The sequence below is a fragment of the Antennarius striatus genome, chromosome 19 (genome assembly GCF_040054535.1).
Source record: "Antennarius striatus isolate MH-2024 chromosome 19, ASM4005453v1, whole genome shotgun sequence".
Classification (NCBI taxonomy): Eukaryota; Metazoa; Chordata; class Actinopteri; order Lophiiformes; family Antennariidae; genus Antennarius; species Antennarius striatus.
The window spans coordinates 15104691-15123359 of NC_090794.1; the positions used below are offsets into that span (position 1 = coordinate 15104691).

At 41.1% G+C, this 18669-nt stretch overlaps 1 protein-coding gene across 2 annotated transcripts; it reads right to left on the reverse strand.

Moving 5' to 3' along the window:
- Nucleotides 1-9670: 9670 nt before the first annotated feature.
- Nucleotides 9671-18143, reverse strand: gata4 (GATA binding protein 4). Of its 2 annotated transcripts, none has more exons than XM_068342538.1 (6): nt 17461-18143; nt 12506-12672; nt 12268-12393; nt 11731-11812; nt 11458-11591; nt 9671-11247 (listed from the first exon to the last, which is right to left on the reverse strand). In XM_068342538.1, exons 1-6 carry the CDS (start codon nt 17981-17983, stop codon nt 11122-11124), a joined length of 1158 nt encoding a protein of 385 aa, XP_068198639.1. In that variant the 5' UTR covers nt 17984-18143; the 3' UTR covers nt 9671-11121. The 2 variants fall into 2 exon arrangements, with proteins under 2 accessions (XP_068198639.1, XP_068198638.1); XM_068342537.1 differs by having other exon boundaries at nt 9672-11247; nt 11719-11812.
- Between the last annotated feature and the right edge of the window lie 526 nt (nt 18144-18669).

An 18669-nucleotide genomic window follows, 5' to 3' on the forward strand; every position in this document is an offset into this window, starting at 1 on the left:
TGGTTCTGTGTATCATCCTCAGTCTCAAGGAAAGGTTGAAAGAATGAACAGAAACATCAAGGAGAAGTTAACCAAAGCGCTAGCTTCCTCCTCATTGAATTGGTTGCAGCATTACCATTGGCACTAATGAACATCAGAATGTCTTTGAACTCTTCCACAGGCTGGACTCCATTTGAATGTCATACTAACGCACCTTTTCCGGCTCCCACAGCACCTTTGGAAGCAAAACCAGGCATGCAAGGACCACCTGGGTTACATCAACTAACAATCAATTTTTCCCATCTAACAGAACCTCAACCAAAAGCTCCAGAAAGTATGAATGTGTGTGAATGTGTATGCCTGAGAGTAATCAACCAAAAATGGTCTGAACCAAGGTGGACGGGTCCCTACCAAGTCACTGAGCGAACGGGAACTGCAGTCCGTTTGCTAGGAAAGGGGGACACCTGGTTTCACCTGACATCTACCAGACCTGCAAGATCTGCCACAGGATCTGCACTTTCTTCACCAAAGTCAAAAGAACAAAAAGTGGTGACTACCAATCAGGACAACGGTCCCAACTGAGGATATCGTGTGTTTGAGCATCGGCTCCGACTGAGGACAGCGTGTGATAGGTTGAGAACACAAGGGTAAGAATAACTCCCGTGACTCAACCTGGGATCGGGTAGTCTGCCTAAGATCCTGAAGAGACCCCAGCGGTCACGGAGCAGCGACCTCTAGCTTCGTTCTCAACCAATTCAACCCAGAGGAAAAGGTACAAGACCTCCGTCTCATCTGTAAGCAAGAAAGCTCGATTATATGTTTGAACTACATATTACAGAGTACTTCAGAGTACTTGATGGACAAAGCGTAAGTTGGACTGTTCGTGTAGAATCATTGCCCGGCCCTGAGTCTACTATTCATTATACACCCATAAGAACCCCAGGCATAATTCTACCCGGAAGTTGGGACACACAGCCTATTCCAGATTACTCCTTAACTCTCATTTTCTCCCTTGCAGCACAAACTAATGATTGGCCATATCATCAGTAAAATGGGGACTATAATTAAACCAACTGTTGGATGTATTTTGGTAGTATTATTCTTGTATTGGTTTGTAGGTTTTCTCTCTGAACCACGTAAGGCATTGCCCAAAAAGCGCTACCTGCATAATGAGGTAGTTGATGTTGACGTTTGGTCATCACAACATGACAGACATTACTTTGATCACAACATTTGGTACCGCTATGCATATGGCGTAACTAAGTCCTTAAAGTGATCGAATTGTTATGTATGTTCCCTTATGCCACACTCCTCCCGCCAGCCCCCTTTATATGGATTCCGCATGACTCCTGCTGCAGCCCGGTGTGCAGTGCAGCAGTCACTTATGGGACCCTGTGCTTCTGCTACCAATATCTTTGAAAGATTAAATAATGCTTTACAGTCTTTCAATACCTGCTCGATTCATCCCCTGGCATATAACGTGACAGGCACGTCCATTGGTTATCGTGTGCATCTTCAGAGGACGAATCATTCGGTGTGTTTAAACAGCACAATGGGTCATACACCTGTTGGCAGACTTGACTATCAATATTGTAACCAGGTTTTCTCCTTGCTACCATGGGATGTGCGATGTGCCCTAACACCTTTACCGGACATCATGTGGTCGTGTGGAAGACATGCCTATAATACTTTGCCCTCGCATTGGAAAGGGTTGTGTGCGCCCATATGGGTATCAGATCATACTGTGATTGTCCATCACCCCTCTGTGGCTCACCAACATCATAGGCGTTATCGCCATGATGTCCAAAAATTTATATCACATACATTTCCCCCCCATGATCCAAAATGGGGAAGCAATGTGCCTGCAGAATATAGATGCTGGAGCCTAGGAGATCATATTGCCCTCTCTTTGTTTGCTATGACTGGGATTGGAAAGGGGAGAGTGTGTGTATTATGATTCTTTGCACTTAAACTTGGATTGTTCACCTGTCAGACTTCTGTGCCCAGAAATTTCTGTAATAAAACTTTGAAGAACTTTTGATCTGTTTCCTGTCTTTTTTCGTGATCAACATTCTCACTACCCAAGATTAATGAACACAACGAAGGATAATGAAGAACCAGAGTTTTTAGAGAAGAAAAATCCTTCAATCTCAATCTGGCCTATCTGACTTTATCTCCAAAACCTCTAACATGCGCTTTCTAATGTCTGATGTCCCTCTGATATCTCCATTATGATGTTATCAAAACAAATCCTTATGTTCGTGTCATTAATGCAGATTCTGTGGATGGTTGGGTCACTAACAGCACAAATGTGAACCGATGAATGTATATAGATTAAATTATGGGGTTGCCCATGTTAGTTGCCCATGTGAGTCATTCTCTGAAAACCACGAATGCCATGATAAAATGTCCGAGCAGGCAGTAGTTGTTAATGTGTTTCTGTCTTTAGCAAAGTGAAGTACTGAACAACAAAATGACAACCCTATTGCCATGGCTAAAAACCAAAATACATTTCAAAACCTTAATCCAAGTTAATATCCTGTTAAGATCTTAAACAGCCACGCCCTTGATGCATAGATTAAGCACTTTGCCAGAAATGAGTAACACCCAGATCCTGTCTAACTTGCTGGTCTGCTTTTACACTGTACATTGTTACAGTTCCTTCTCATGTGTTCACAAGCTTTTTGTCAATGTGGGTTCATCTCAACCATAACAGATCTAAATAACCACGAGAAAACAATTTGATGTGCTATTTTTTAAGGGTTGCACAAACAATCAAACATATAATCTCCGGTAATAATGTAGACTTGGCCCCATAAGTTCCATGGTCAGAATGATTTTAATAAGTAAATAAATTAAATAATTAAACTCATTTTAATTTATCAAAGGACTGTCACTGACAGTCTCTTCTTCTTCTTCTCCTTTTGGCTTTTCACTTCAGCGATCGCCACAGCGAATGAGTTGCCTCCATCTGACCCTGTCTTCTGCATCCTCTTCTCTCACACCAACTACATTCATGTCCTATTTCACTAAATCCATAAATCTCCTCTTTGGTCTTCCTCTAGGCCTCCCGCCTGGCAGTTCAAAACTCAGTCATTGACAGTTTAACACCTGCAATTTGAGATTGTACTATTACCAGCTGGTACAACACAACAGTAATATTTTAATTACAATTTGAGAGAATTGAGTGCCATCAAGCTACAACTATTTGATTGGATTCAGCCTTTGATCATTCATTCATCCATTTTCTATACCTGCTTCTTCCTCTTGGGGCATGAGGCAGGGTACACTCCGGGCATTCACCTGTGCACCACAGAGATACACGTAAACAGACAACCCCTCACACACACACACTCACACCTACAGGCAATTTGGTGTGACCAAATCACCTGAAAAGCATGTTTTTGGAAGTGGAAGGAAGCCAGAGAACCCAGGGAGAACACACACAGACATGGGAAGAACATACAAACTCCACACAGGGTGGGACTCAAACCGGAAACTGCTTTGCTCTGCATCCAACATCCAACAGCTTTGGATAACCATGACCTGGATAACTGAGAACGTAACAGATATTGATCTAGTCCAAAAATGGTCTTCGTATTCTATTGGTCTTTGAATGTGAGAGACAGGTCAGGAAGTCCATATATATTCCATTATTGTCCTGTGCCATCCCACAACCAAGGGTCTTTATCTAAAATCCAATGGGGGAGAATAATTTTCCTGGCACAAAATATTAGAATATTATACAGTTTGTTCTGATAGATATCCATCACACGGCTCCCAGGAAGACCCAGGAAGAGAGAGAGACTGAGGCAGTGGCTCAGTGGTAAAGCGGGCGGTAGAGCGGGTCGTCCTATGATTTAAGATCGGCGGTTCGATTCCCGCTCCCGCCCCCCCAAAAATACCCGGAGGTGAGCTGACAGTGGGAGGTGTCAGCTCATCTCTGGAGCACTGCCGAGGCACCCTTGAGCAAGGTGCCGTCCCCTTTACAAATTGCTCATTTGAGGCGCACCAAGAAGGAGCTGCCTGCCACTCTACCTCCCCTGCATGCCTACAGGCCCCCCTGTGTGTGTGTGTGATACAGGGGCCTGTACTCACAAATATATATATGTATGCATGCGTTTGTAATCAGTAGCTAGAGTGTGCGTTCTTAATTTCCCTTCGGGGATCAAACCAGTATATAAAATTAAAAAAAAAAAAAAAGACTGGATCACGATCAAGCTCCATTATCAAAACTTTCTGAATTTCAAATAAAACATCAGTCCAAAACTTCTGTATTTGAACACAAGACCAGGGACAGTGGGTAAGATCACCAATCTGTTTTATATTTGAGGCAGAATTAAGTGAAACCCTTTCTATATCTTCAGAAGCAGTTTGGAGCAACATGCACTCTATGCAGTATTTTGCTTTCATCCAGTCATAGACTGTGATTTTCTTTGCATTATCCCAGATGTCCTCCCACATGTCCTCTGTTATCACTACCCCCAGCTCTCTCTCTCCCAGATTACCCCTGGCACCCTAACCCTATTATCTGAGGAGTCCCTCAAACTGTTATAAAAGGCCAAATAATGGAGGCTTGCCCATTACAATGGTAACACCACGATGGTCCCGCAAAATTATTAATATTCATCGCCTTGGCAACTACCTGGGCACAGATACATGACTGCATCGTTGACAAGCCTCTCCCAGCAGCAAGCAACCACTCGAGAACTTGTTCAAGCAACCACGTGAGAACTGCTTCCTCTAGCTTTGGTCATCTACCTTTTCACCCACAAATAGTTTTTTGTTGTTGTAGTTTCTTCATTGAAGTCAGAATATCCTCTACTTTTCGCCAAGTCTCTCACAATTTTCTCACTCACTTCAAACTTTCTTTCTGCTGCTCATTTACCATTTTCAGATGCAAAATTTTAATACTCGCAGCCTTTAATCTGCAGAATATGATTTCATTTTTGGAAGCATTTGTGTTCAATCTTTCTAGCGGTATTTATAAGTGGATGTTTAAACATAAAAATTTTATGTGGTCCAGGAGTAATACAGGTAGCAGATACAGGCACACAAGCTTAGAGTACCCTCTCTCATGTGTCGGTGCGAGTCATTCATTTTCTTCTGTTTTGCGGATCTCAGGGGTTGCCGAAGCATATTACAGCAGACGACAAGCAATGAGCGGGGAGACACTCCAGACAGCAAGTGTATTGTGGAGCCACACAAAAACCATTCGCACCCACACTCACACCTACAGGCATTTTGGAATGGATAAATTCACCTAAGCTGCATGTTTTTGGAGGTGGGAGGAAGCGGGAGAGAACCCACACAGACACGGAGAGAACATACAAACTTCATACAGACAGTATTCTAACCCCGAACTTTCTTCCCATGTGGCAACAGCACTACGCACTGCATCACCACCTTAGTGGAGGCCCAGACACATTTGAGGGCCAATCAAATCAAGGGGAAGGATGGACAAAAAATTCTCCTTCAGTAAAACAAAGCTAAAAACTCTGCTGAAGAAGAAAGAAGAGAGGTGGTTGAAGAATGAGAGGGTCATGATGTCTAGGCTCAAAGAGATGGAAGAGGACAGGAAGAAGTCATCAGCCGCCAGATTGCTGCTGAGGAAGAGTTTAGAAAGCTGTGATGCTCTGCTTAAAGAAAAAGAGACAGAATGCTGAAAACTTTAAATCTACATTTGCAGTTCACCAGCAGATTGTCACCAACAGGCAGGTGGACCAGTCATCTCAGACACATCTCTGGCTCTCTTTTAACAGCTCTCTGTTCTGGTTCTCTCTTCCTCTGTGTTCTGACTTATTCTCACTCTCCCTTTTTAATTATTTTAGAATTTGTAATTTTGTTCAGTTTGGTTTGTCCTGTTTTGGCTATACAGTACATTTGGGAGTAGACTAGATTGCTGTCCGGAGTGGCTGATCCAACTGCTCCAATTGCTGACCCCCGAATATTTGCTGTGTGGTCGCGACCATGCACCAAATATTTTAAACCTGTATTTTACGTTTTCTCTGAGTGCTATCTTTTATTTAATCCACCTCAGCTTTGTTAAGTTCTTGGGCATGCTTTATTACCTCTTGTCTGTGTTGTCAGGTGCTGAGGGCTGATGGTGGCTGTTCAACCCCTGTTGGTGGTTTTTCATTATCCCCTTCTGGAGCGGATGCAGTGTCACTGGACGATTTATGTGAAGACACCCATCCCGATCTTGGTTCTCCCTCCCTCTCTTGTTAGGCGCAAACCCTGTCCTTAATAAAGTTTGTTTCAATGGAATACCATCTCACCACTCTTCAACACTATATTTATGTCCCGTATCTGTGTTCTGTATCAATCACTTTGGGCCATAAATTAATTGTGAATACAGTTTCCTTTTTCTTCATCCTGTTTCACTTTGTGATTAAAACACACACAATAGTTTTGCTATGAGAAGTAACACTCTACTCCGGAGGTGCAGGAACAGGTTTGGTAGTATTTTCAAAACCAAGAGGAGGAGCTCAGTGTTGACAGACACATATAATCCAACACCTTCCTGAGCAAAATGAGAACTTAAGCCACCGGATGTCATTGTTAAATGTCTGTTACCAGCGAGAAAATACTCTGAGTGAAACCAAAAGAGAGAAGCAGATATGCAATTTAATGGAATGTTTCCTCAACTGGATTCAGGAGTCTGGCTGGAGCTTCCCATGTGAGTGAAGTCATTTAAAATTTAAACTTTAAGAAGCATCTTAAATTGTTTTTATTTTACTTGACACTTTTCATGTTGAAATAGTCCCATTAGGGTTTCTATGGTCTTTACACCCTTCAGCAACATTCCCACTAATCATACATATTACAAACTGTTCAGGTTGAGATGTAAGCGTCGTCTGGTCAGTAGGTCTCATGCAGAACCTCCACTATTCAAAAAGAAATGTGGGATGAGTCTGAAAACTCTGCTGGACAGAAATGAGCCTTCCAGACCCAGACGGAGGTGAGTGTTGACTGATGACTGACTGAACGAATGCTCCAACGTGCTGAAACTAAACTCGTAACCCGCTGTGAAGTTGATTTAACCCGAGAAGACCCACGGTGACACCAGGTCACACGCGCTTTGAATGTCTGTCTCTTTGTTATAAAGCTTTATTTCTGATTTTAACTCGTTAAGTCCCTAGGCGACGTATACTCAACATCTTGGTACCATGACTATGTGACAGTCATGTGTCTGTGACAGAAAGTGATCTCTCCAAAATAGTAATACAATAATAATAAAATAATAGTAAAAGTAACTCTTATTGTTCTGAAAAAAACTTCAGAAATGTGTTCTGTATGGTCCACTTGATCTGTGGTATAACCCACATAAGTTTCCTGAAAGGATAAATAGGTGTGGGTTCTCTAGGGTTAAGACTGTTCCAGAAGGCATTTCAGGTGATCATCTCTGTCGGTCCCTGTTGTTGTGACTCATGCTGCAATAGTCAAAGTGCTGTTTCATTATATCACACTTCATGATTTATGCTGCATGATAAAGTTTCACAAGAGTTCTTCCTATTTAATCACACACGTCTGAACGTTTGTCAGCGATAATATCCTGTCAGCTGTATAAACAGTGTTTTCTAAGCCTGGGGATCTGGCTCTGACATAACAGAAAGAAAATATTGTACAGCACATTTATATTTAGTTTCAGACCTTATTTTCACTTTTTGCGGTAAAATTAATTCACTCAAAGTGATACAATAAATTTGTATGTCACAGTTGTTGTATAAATAAACCACATTTATGATCAGCCTGTTTTATGTGGTTGACCATTTTTAACTATAGGTATCCAGGCTTGGGACCGGTACAATAAGACACTGGCTAGTGCCCTCTTGCGGCTACATTGGTTGACCATTTTTGACCACATTAAATAAATCACTTCAGTTTCATTATGTGAGACTTTATCTTTTACTTCTAATAAATATCATTACATCAGCCTTTTTGCTTAGCTTAGCACAAAGTGCTGAAGCGGAGAACATGCTGCCACAGTTCTGAAAAAATCTAATTACAGTATCTCTGTTTACACATATGAAGTGTGAATTTCTCAACTGTCTTGCCTCCTTTTGTCTTGCAGTCTAAACAATCTTTGTTTTTAAGTGATTAGATTTGCTTTAGTATTTGTACATATTGAACAAAGGAAAGATAACATGCACGGTGAGCTTAGTCAGAAGGCAGTTTTCAGTTTCTGTTTCTCATCTTTGTTGAAGTCTTTGTGTCACGTTATGCATTTATAAAGTGATGGAAGCAGTCAAAAAAACAAAGACAGGGTGTGAATCGACGTAAAGAATAATCATAAATGTTAATCTTTGTGTTAAACTAATCTCATTTGCTGCATCTGTAGATTCATGTCTGACAGACAGACAGGTTTAAGGGTGTTACTAATGTTAAGTTTACTTTCTGTGTATGCACAGTTGAGATGCGTCTTCATCTGCACTGTCTGCCATATTAATCTTAACTTATGTGATTTATACTGACATCCGTTTGTGTTACAGGGCAGGCTGCCTTCACTCCCGTCAACCTGAAGCATGTCTTGAAAGAAAAACTAAACGCCCAACAGACGCAAAGCTCTTCTCTGAGCAGATTTTGCCCTGGGCTTCCACACAAGACTCTGTAAACAAAGTATTGAATCATTTCAAGTTCAAACAAGCCAGCGATGATATTTTCCTGGACAACTCGATCAACAAGAAATTTCTGGAGTTTCACCGTGACATCACTGAAGAATGTGGTGCAGAAGATAAACAGCATTCATGGGCCGTCATTGAGAAGCAAGAGGAGGTTGTCATGTATGGACCTTATTATCCAAATTACAAGAATGGAAAACACAGTGAGGATATCATTATCAAACAAACCCAGGAGCTTCTAGAGTCAGACACCATCTCAGAAGACTGGAAGGTTTATGTTTTCACCACAAACAGTCCGTGTTTGTCAAGGAACACTGAGCCATGTATGCTCAGCCTGCTGCAAAAGGCTGAGGAGTGGTGGACCAAGTATGGAGTGAAGACTCATATTGGTTTTGTGAAATGCTGGGGCTTCAAGGGAAATAAAGAAACTCTGTTTAGGGATATTAACTACAATCAAGTGGTGTGTATAAATCAGACGGATGACCACGATAGCTACATTAAAGCCACTGAAAACAGCACCAATCTGACTCCTGTGTGTGAAACACTGTTTTCTGCTGTTAAACACCTCCTGAGGTCAGAGGACTTCTCTTTGTCGAACATCATACAGGGCCAGGATTGGAAGGGTTATTTCAAAAGCATCCAAAGTATTTCACCAGAAAACACCAAGGAGGTGAACAACATGATGGAAGCTGCACAAACACTGCTTTCAGGAACAAGTGGGAATTTTGAGGAATCTTTGGAAAAGGGACAGGAGTTTGTGACCTGTTACACATTCAGTTCACTGATATCTGATGCCATCAGTGATCAAATAAAGCTGACATTTGAACAATCCTGGAAGGAGATGGTGCAGGACAAATATGCGGAAGCCATCAGGGAGAGGCTGACTGAAGACTTCAATAAATCCACCATCCAGCTTTTTATCAAAGAAGTCATTAAGGTCACAAAACAATATTTGAACATTGGGAGGTTGCAATTTTTGGAAGAAGTCAAACCAATCTAGTAAAGACTAAATAGTATTCACAAATATTTGAAATATATGTAAAGCGGAAGAATGAGACCAAAGCTGTTCATCATGTATATCATTTGCATTGTCAGAATGCTTTGTCTTTATTAGTTTCCTCAGTAGAGCTACAGTTGCACACAGAGGAGCAGGCGTGTGTCAGCACACTGAGAAACAACCACCTGTCACTATATCTTTATTTATGATACATCACATCTGGTGCTTTACAATTATACTGGAGTGGAGTTTTTACACATATGCTCATATATCGGTTATTTTGGTAATTACACATACTGCTATCCCACATTCACACACAACCCTTGTGCTGACTACCACAGAAAACATTTAAACTATACAGTCTTCACATAGTAAGTTTATCGAACAATAATCAGCTAAAAGAGTAGAGTTGGACGGTTTGGGTTGTGCCTCCAATAATAAATATTAGCTTTCGTGTTCTTGCGATGCACTTCTGCACATCTGTCAGCAGAGGGCGCTACGTGACATCTCCTCCATCCACTCATGCTGCTTGCTTGATGGCTAGGTGGTTTATTTTAAAAAATTGGACCAATCATGCAGACACAAGAGAGCCTCTCCAGTGATGCTGTGCTGGGGAGGAGATCTAGGCCATATCTGTGGTGTTGAGGTGTGATGGACGTCTCAGGCAGTTAAGAGAATTGTATGTGATGAGACAAAGCACCTTTACGTCACACTCCTGGGTGTCACAAATAAGGCTACCATTATAGATTCTGATTTTATTTGCTGAGGTATCGAGAAAGTGGGCTGAGAACGAGTTGTCCTACCAGACACTGTTTAACACAGAGACAACACTTGCCTGTCAACAGTATTAAACGTCTACCCAACAACTAAAACACTGAAGTCTTTACACAGACAGTGACCAACTTCTTTGTTCTGTAGAGACATAGCTTTTGGTTTTTTTGGAAATAAAAGTTTTAATGACTTAGCACCAAAAATGTTGTGTTAGCGTACAAGAGGAAACCACACGTGTGTGAAGATAGTTAATGTGACCTGACTCTCTAGCCCCATCTCCTCCATGGTGCTACTTTTGATGTTGTTTGCTGTTGTGATCCGTGATGTGTTCATTTGTATCCAACTCTTATATGAAAATATCCACAATCATGTCAAAATAAAGACAGATGTATTTAAAAAAAATAGTCTGAGCGTGACTACTGTGTGTGAGATTTGTTACAGTGTTTATCTCTTAAGGTTTCTGCACTTCCACATCAAGACTTGTGTTTTATCACAGTGTTGGTCTGTAGTGATTGTCCAAAGAACCCCTCTGAGGGTTAAAGACCAAGCAGTATCTCTGTAGTCCTTCAGTAGATATCCATTCTCTCTCACGTGCTTGTCCCAGAGTGATGTCTTGATGGATTTTTTGTTCTGTGTGAGGGTTGCGGGAACAACCAAGTCCAAATCATCAGGCTGCTGTCTGGAAGTTGTTGTCTCTCAGCACAGTTTAATCAAAATAGTTAGGTTGGTTTGAGATGCTGAGCTAGGGGTCTTCTAAGTCAGAATTAAATTGTTCCAGGGTTCAGATTTGGAGACAGCAGATCCACCGTGGCCCCCAGGGGACATTTTAAGAGGAATGACCCCACTTTGAGGTGCCATGTAGGCTGGCAAAGATGAAATCTAGAGAGAAAGGGAAGAAAAAAGGATTTACAGTGAATTCGCAGAGGGGCATGTTTACCTTTTCCTTTCCTTTCTATTTATTTTTCAGACTTTTCTATTTGAAAGTTTTAACCAATGTCAGCTTCTGTCTCTGTTTTTTAATAACCAAAGCCAGCAATACATTCGGTACTAACACATTCAATCAATCTGAAACCTGTAAACGTGTCCGACCTGTGTGTGTGGGCTATGGTGTGTGTACAAGCTGTGAGTGTCCGGCTCCATCTTGATCTGGCGAGGCTCCTCTGTGCTGGTGGAGATGCGGGGAGTGTTTGGTGTGACTGGAGTCCCCTCACCACCAGGGGCCGCTGTAAGGAACCATTCTGAAGTCATTAAACGTGTTTGTGCAGTATGTACACGTTGTTTGTGAGGTAGGCTCAGGTAATGACTGCTTTATCTCAATAATAAGACCAAATAGAAACAGTCACTACTCACAGTGAAGCTCACCAGTTTGGGACTTATTGAGGTTCTTGGGTTTGCGTTTGCGAGTCTGAATCCCCTCTTTCTTCATAGCCAGAGGTCGTGGTACCTGTCAACACACCAAGACAAAGCAACAACCTTTGGTCAACCAGCATTCTGAAGTGTGACAGGGCAAACACTTAAAGGCTGGTCAGGAAAAACAAGGAAAAAGATGTGGACAAATGATGGGTGGATAGTACTGTAAAGCAAATATTGTACTTTTTAGATGTTATACTCCAGACACTCATTGTTTTGTAACACCTCACAATCAAGTAGATTGTGTGAATAGAAATGGTTTCTGTCCTTCTGTTTCTCTACGTAAGTGTTTGGCTAATTAAAGTTCCATTAAAGAGAGAGGAACATAATTTTGTGCAGAGTTTTTTTATTTACTGTACTCGACTTACATTGTAAATTACTATCAAAAGACTTTATTGAAGATGGGCCTTGATTGAAAACCTGGTGTTTGTTCTGGAATGTGAAAAGGTGGTTAGATTTTAGCATCATCAGAAATAGTTCTTCTCTTACCCCATGGAGTTTCATGTATAGCCCACAGGCATTGCAGACTGGTTCTCCCTCTGCATTTCGTCGCCACAGGGTGGTGGTAGTGGTGTGACAGTTGGTGCAGGACAAGCCCACCCTCCTTGAAGCAGACTGCAGCATAGAAAAGGTGTAACAGATGAAAAAAAAGATGTTACTTCCAGAAGAGACCTCCCTCCTGCAGGTGGAGCACTTTTACTACACATGTGACGATGATGTCACCCACCAGCCGTCTTTGGGGTTTTATCAGAGGTCTGTTGATGCCGTTCATCTTGTGGTACAGTCCACAGGCGTTACACAGGTAGTGGCCAGTACCATCCCGCCTCCAGAGGGGTGTGGACATTGCCCCACAGTTCACACACTCTCTCCCCTCAGCGAAATCATCAAACAGGTCTGAAGAAAGATTACAGATAAAAGAGGAGATGAGTCAAAAGATTTCTTACAGTAATGTGATTCCTGACTCTGTTTTTATTTTCTGACATACAAGGAATGGATAAAGTTTCTATGTAAAACTAGAAACACATTTGTGTACATTCTCACTCATCCTGAGGAATTAACACCTTGGCAATGGTGATGTGTCCTTGAACCAGCATCGTTGTGGGTCATGGGGGTCACTGGAACAGATTTAAGGAATTGTACTTAAGTATTTCTATCGTATGCTGCTTTGTACTATTACCCCCATTACAACTCAGAGGGTCTGGATCACCATTAACTGACCGAGTATTTATGGTAACACACAGATATTTGGTGTTCCAGATGGGGGCAAACTTTACAGAGAGGGTTAAAATCTCTGCTGGGGTGTGGAGATGGATGCTGACACCAACCCGGCAAACATACATATGCATTTAGAAGTTAATTTGTTCCTCTGCTGAAACTTAAGGATAAACATCCTTCTCTGTTTTCAAAACAAAATAAGTCTGATAATAAAAATATAATGTTCTAACTTTTGTATTAGCCAAAAGACTATTATTCCTACCCAGGAGGTGAGAAATAAATGGGATTTTATCCACTATACCTTAGTTTCCACCTGAACATGTCTGTCTTTTTAAACAAGAAATAGCAAAACCTGTAATAAACATTCTATTCAGTAGAGAACAAAAGGTAAATTTTTTAGCATGCAAATTACATTTTCATTTAAGAGTAACTATCCATTTTGTATCGCTTTCTTATAATTGCTTATCCAGTGCAGGGTTGTGAGGGCCTGGAGCCTATACCAGCCCACAGTGGACGAGAGGTAGGGTGCACCTGGTTACAGATTCATCACAAAGGAAGACAACCATTCACACAATTCACTCTTATCAATTTAAAGTCAATCCATTCACTGGCAATTTTTCAGAGATTATTTCTGTGATTCAAAGAAGACTATAATCCCATTTTATTTCCACTGTTAAAGAAACAGTTTCCTGCCAGGAATTGTGACAGTCAGCTTTACGGGCCTTCCTGCACCAGCAGGAGGTGCAGGGTTCAGACCCACACAAGCAGCCTGGAATCCCTCCTTATCTCCCTGCTCACCATGAGATAAATAGCCCACTGGAAATAGAGACGGAATAGAGCTCCATCATATTCAAATAAAGACTCTGCGTCTATCACTGCCTTTCTGCTCTCTCAGAAAAATCAATCTCCTCTCTCTGATCTGATGTACTGTATAACAGAGCATCTCCACAGCCACTCAGGGGGGACAGACTGTGGACTGGAAATAAATTTGCTTTGTCTATTTTATTCATTCAGCAGAGATAGAAACCGAACATGTTATATACTCTATCCCCATCAGATGCATGAGGCTGTAGTTGAAGCTGGAAGAGATGTGGAAGACACAGGTTCGTTAAAGAAGCTCATATTGCCGTTAACTTTGAACTCCACAGTGTGATTATTGTTCCTCTGATAGTGTAAATCTGACTTCCATCTGTTCAGTGTAACTGGACAAACTGATATGCATGCAGGCCTCCTCCAAGGCTGAGAGCAAAATAAAGGCAGCACAGCAAACTAACCTTGAGCCGGGTGGCATTTGTAGCCAACACAAGACAGTAAGACAAGACGATACACACAGAAAATATCAGAGCGACAATCTCAGCGGAGGTTTATTCCTTTCTGCTGCATAAATGTTAGTGTCTTTATCAGAGCGTAGTTTAAAAACACCAACACCAACGCCATTAGGGAACAAAGGTGAAAAAATACACCAACATCCAATCTACCGAGAGATATACAGTATGTATATACTGTATATATACTGTATGTATATATATATGTGTGTGTGTGTGTGTGTGTGTGTGTGTGTGTGTGTGTGTGTGTGTGTGTGTGTGTGTGTGTGTGTGTGTGTGTGTGTGTGTGTGTGTGTGTGTGTGTGTGTGCGAGATTGTTGAGAGGAACAGCAGCAACATTTAAAATTAACTACAATATACAGTATAATGATGATGTTATTTCACACATATATGTCTTGTTTCATACCATTTTATGGTATTTCAGGAAATCTTGTTTAACTTCTCCATTCAGTCTTCTCCACATTTACGAAAGAAATAATATAATTTTTATTTCACTAAATTTATTAGAAAACTGTATTAACACAAGTTCATTAACTTTGTTTTACTTGGATCATTTTCTGGGTACATAGTCCTGCATTCTTTTAATTCAGTACTGGAGTTTTTGGTTGTATCTACTCATTTTTTCTTCAGAGCTCTTGCTGTTTAGTAATAAGCCCATTTTAGTGTTTGCATTTTTTTACTGCAATTTCTCAAATTTCAGACTAACTGTCTAAATCTTCAAACAAAAATATGGATACTAAATTACTAATTAATTGCTGAGACTTTTTTATGCAACAGGCAGAGGCTGCTTGCCTGTAAGGGAGACAGTTTCATGTTTTGCAGGATTGCCAGAGTCTTAACAGAATGATAATATAAACATTATGTCTTTATATTTTTTTTACATTTTATACATTTTTTACATTACAACCATAAAGTAAACTATATTCATTCATTCATTCATTTTCCTCCGCTTTATCCGCGCCAGTGAGTCACAGGGAGCTGGAGCCTATCCAAGCTGGCATAGGGTGTGAGGCGGGGGACACTCCAGGCATGCGCCAGTGCGCCGCGGAGCACAATATGTAGTCATAGTAATCAAATTGATGTTGGAAATAAAGATAAAACTGAAGAAAAGATGATAAGATCAAGGCTGATTGTGACAAGTAAAACATAACTTACACATTATATAATAGCACATAAAGACGTTGTGAGCTGTTTGTTTGAACAAGGGGTCACTCTTTTCTTAACAAAGAGTAATAAGACCTGCATTAAAAAATGATTTCATTACGTTTTAAAGACAGATAGGAAGACGAGGAAAATCAAGTTTTTCTGAATTGTCCAATAATATTTTATGTGGTGATTAGAGGACAATAGTGTGAATTATTTTTCTGTCTTTAAATCGAGCCTCCACCCGTTGAACAACAACTAATCAGGCTTTAATTTGTTGTGATGGTGAAACAAAGAGACGAAACTTGTTGATGGTTGTCCTCCATCGGTGAGTGAACATCTTACAGTGGTTTAAATGTCACTGCCATCTGAAGAAGAGATCAGTGTGGGTCAGGCTGGAATTGCTTCCTGCACAGCTGATCTGATCAAAGATGAATTTTGCTTTGTGGATGAAGACATAAGACATATTAATTTATCTTCTCACACACTTTTCTAAGTGTCTGTCACATACTTATTCATAGGGGGGAAATTACACACACACACACACACACACACAAACACAGACACACACACACACACACACACACACACACACACACACACACAAGTAATTCAGCAGTAATTAACGATAGTTCATATTATTAATGACAGATATGTATAATCTAGCCTTAAGATAAGGTTCTTTATGAACAATGATATGGGAACATGTTGCATTTCAAAGAACCAAAGAAAACAAAACTGAGTAGCCGACAGCGCTGCGGAAAACATAGACAATGGAAGAAAAGCAGGAATAAACACATCTCTGATTGGCCATGATGACTATGAGAAGTCATTAAGAAAACTGACAAGCTAAGCAGGATCCATACTGTTATAGTCCAGAGGTCAGCCTGCAGCTCCAGACTGGACTCACTGCTGCAGGAGCCTGCAGGAAGATTCACTTTTGGTGTCCTGTATTTGGGTCCATATTCCGCCAGCCGTGACAGAGGCTGAAGCTTGAACGCTACAGAACTAGAACGTTCTCTGAAGGAGAGGAGACGCTTCCATTGAGTTGCTGATTAAGATATGAGACCTCAAACACAATTCAAGTCAAATCAAATATGACCTTATCTGGAGCCCTATAATCACTATAGTCACTATGATCTGTATCAATTCAGAAGCAGATAAGTTATTATTACAATCCCTGTTTGATTGATTAGAATACACCAAAACATTCAGGTAACCATGTGTTTGTTCATGTTTTTTTTTATTTTAATAGTATTTATATTCATTCTGACCTATTGTTTTATTTTATTTGTGAAAGGTAAGATATAAAGATTTATGTTTTTTTCTGAAATAAAATGTTTTAAAAACCTAATGGGCAAGTTTTCACTTATGGACAAAATGCAACCTCTAAAAAAAAACAAGGAACAAAAATAATACCGCCAAACTGTTAGTCTAACTGTAACATTAAATCACTCCGTGTGGCACAAACTGACAGTATTTTAGAGTAAAAAGCAGCAAGACAGACTAATCAGATTTTATTTGAAAAGAAACAAAATTAAAAACTGTGTTAACTTAAATTAAGTTACAAAGAATTTTCAGAGGTGTCAATCATCCTTTACTCTTTTAGCAAAGACTTACTGGGATGGATTTATTATTGTTATTATTATTATTATTATTATTATTATTATTATTATTATTATTATTATTATTATTATTATTATTATTATTATTATTATTATTGTTATTATTATCCTCATGTGCTGTAAATTTAGCAAGATTTTTTTTAGTTGTGTTTATTTCAGAATAAATAAAAATGAAATTACATAAAATCACGCGCGTCCGGCTACACTTAAACTGACGTTGTTGTTAGTGTTGATAGTATTTAATGAGTTATTAATAAGTCAAGTTGTCTCATTAAATACTTCTCCAGGCATAGAATAAATTAGGACTTTTAAACAAGGCTTGTGAATGTAATTGAATGTATTTTAAAGTTATGAAATGAGTTCCTGCTCCTCACCGATATTCTGGTGCCGTGGAGTGCATGGAGGAGCGCCGGACTGCAGACCGTGGAGCACCGGGCTTTCAAAGGGAGACGTCGGCCACGTTCCGCCCATGTTCGGGCTCATGTAGGTGGCGTACGGACTGTGATACGAACCGCTGAGGCTCCGTGCGCCGTAGTGCTCCCTCCCATTGGCAGAGATGTTGAGCGGGCTGGTGTAGGCCGTGGCCGTGTCCCTCGCCGTGGACACCCCGGAGGACAGAGGCGGGCTGGTGGAGAAGGCGAAACGCGAGGACACGGGGGAGTGAGTGTACGAGGGCACCGCGTCGGCACCGGGCTGCGCCCACGCCGAGTGGCTCGACGCGCCGCCGCTCTGCTGCGACGCGCCGGGAGTCTGCAGGTAAGGCAGCGTGGGGATCATGGGGGTGACAACCCGGGTGGTGGGCACGTACACCGGGGAGGCGCCCGCCGAGGTATTGTGGAGGAATCCCGGCTCGTAGGAGGGGGGTCCGTGGCTGGTAGTCATTATGCCCTGATACATATCCTCTCCCTGGAGCTGGACATCCGCGTGGACAGAGGGTGACAGAGGACGGGATGAGGATCACGGTTTAATTAAAATCCGTAAAGCTCGGTGGTCTTTAGGTGAATCAGAAGTCAAAGAAAACAACTTTTGAAATAATCAGGACTAAACTGAAAGAGCATACACGAAAGAGAGGAGGAGTGAGAGATTATGCTTGACATGTGATCAAGATCCAGCTGTTATCATCTCTCTCTCTCTCTCTCTCTCTCTCTCTCCCTCTCTCTCTCTCTCTCTCTCTCTCTCTCTCTCTCTCTCTCTCTCTCTCTCTCTCTCTCTCTCTCTCTCTCCCTCTCTCCCTCTCTCCCTCTCTCTCTCTCTCTCTCTCTCTCTCTCTCTCTCTCTCTCTCTCTCTCTCTCTCTCTCTCTCTCTCTCTCTCTCTCTCTCTCTCTCCCTCTCTCTCTCTCTCTCTCTCTCTCTCTCTCTCTCTCTCTCTCTCTCTCTCTCTCTCTTCTCTAAACTAAAAGGACGACACCAAATAAATTGTTGAATGAAATCGAACAATTAAAAAAAAAGTACTGAATAAATCCTTTCTTACTGAATAAGTAATTTTTACTGAATAAATTATTTTTTACAGCTAGTCTTTTATCATTTAAAGATAGGACAATCTAAAGTCTAATTTTTAGTCTAACGACAAACAGAAATTTTA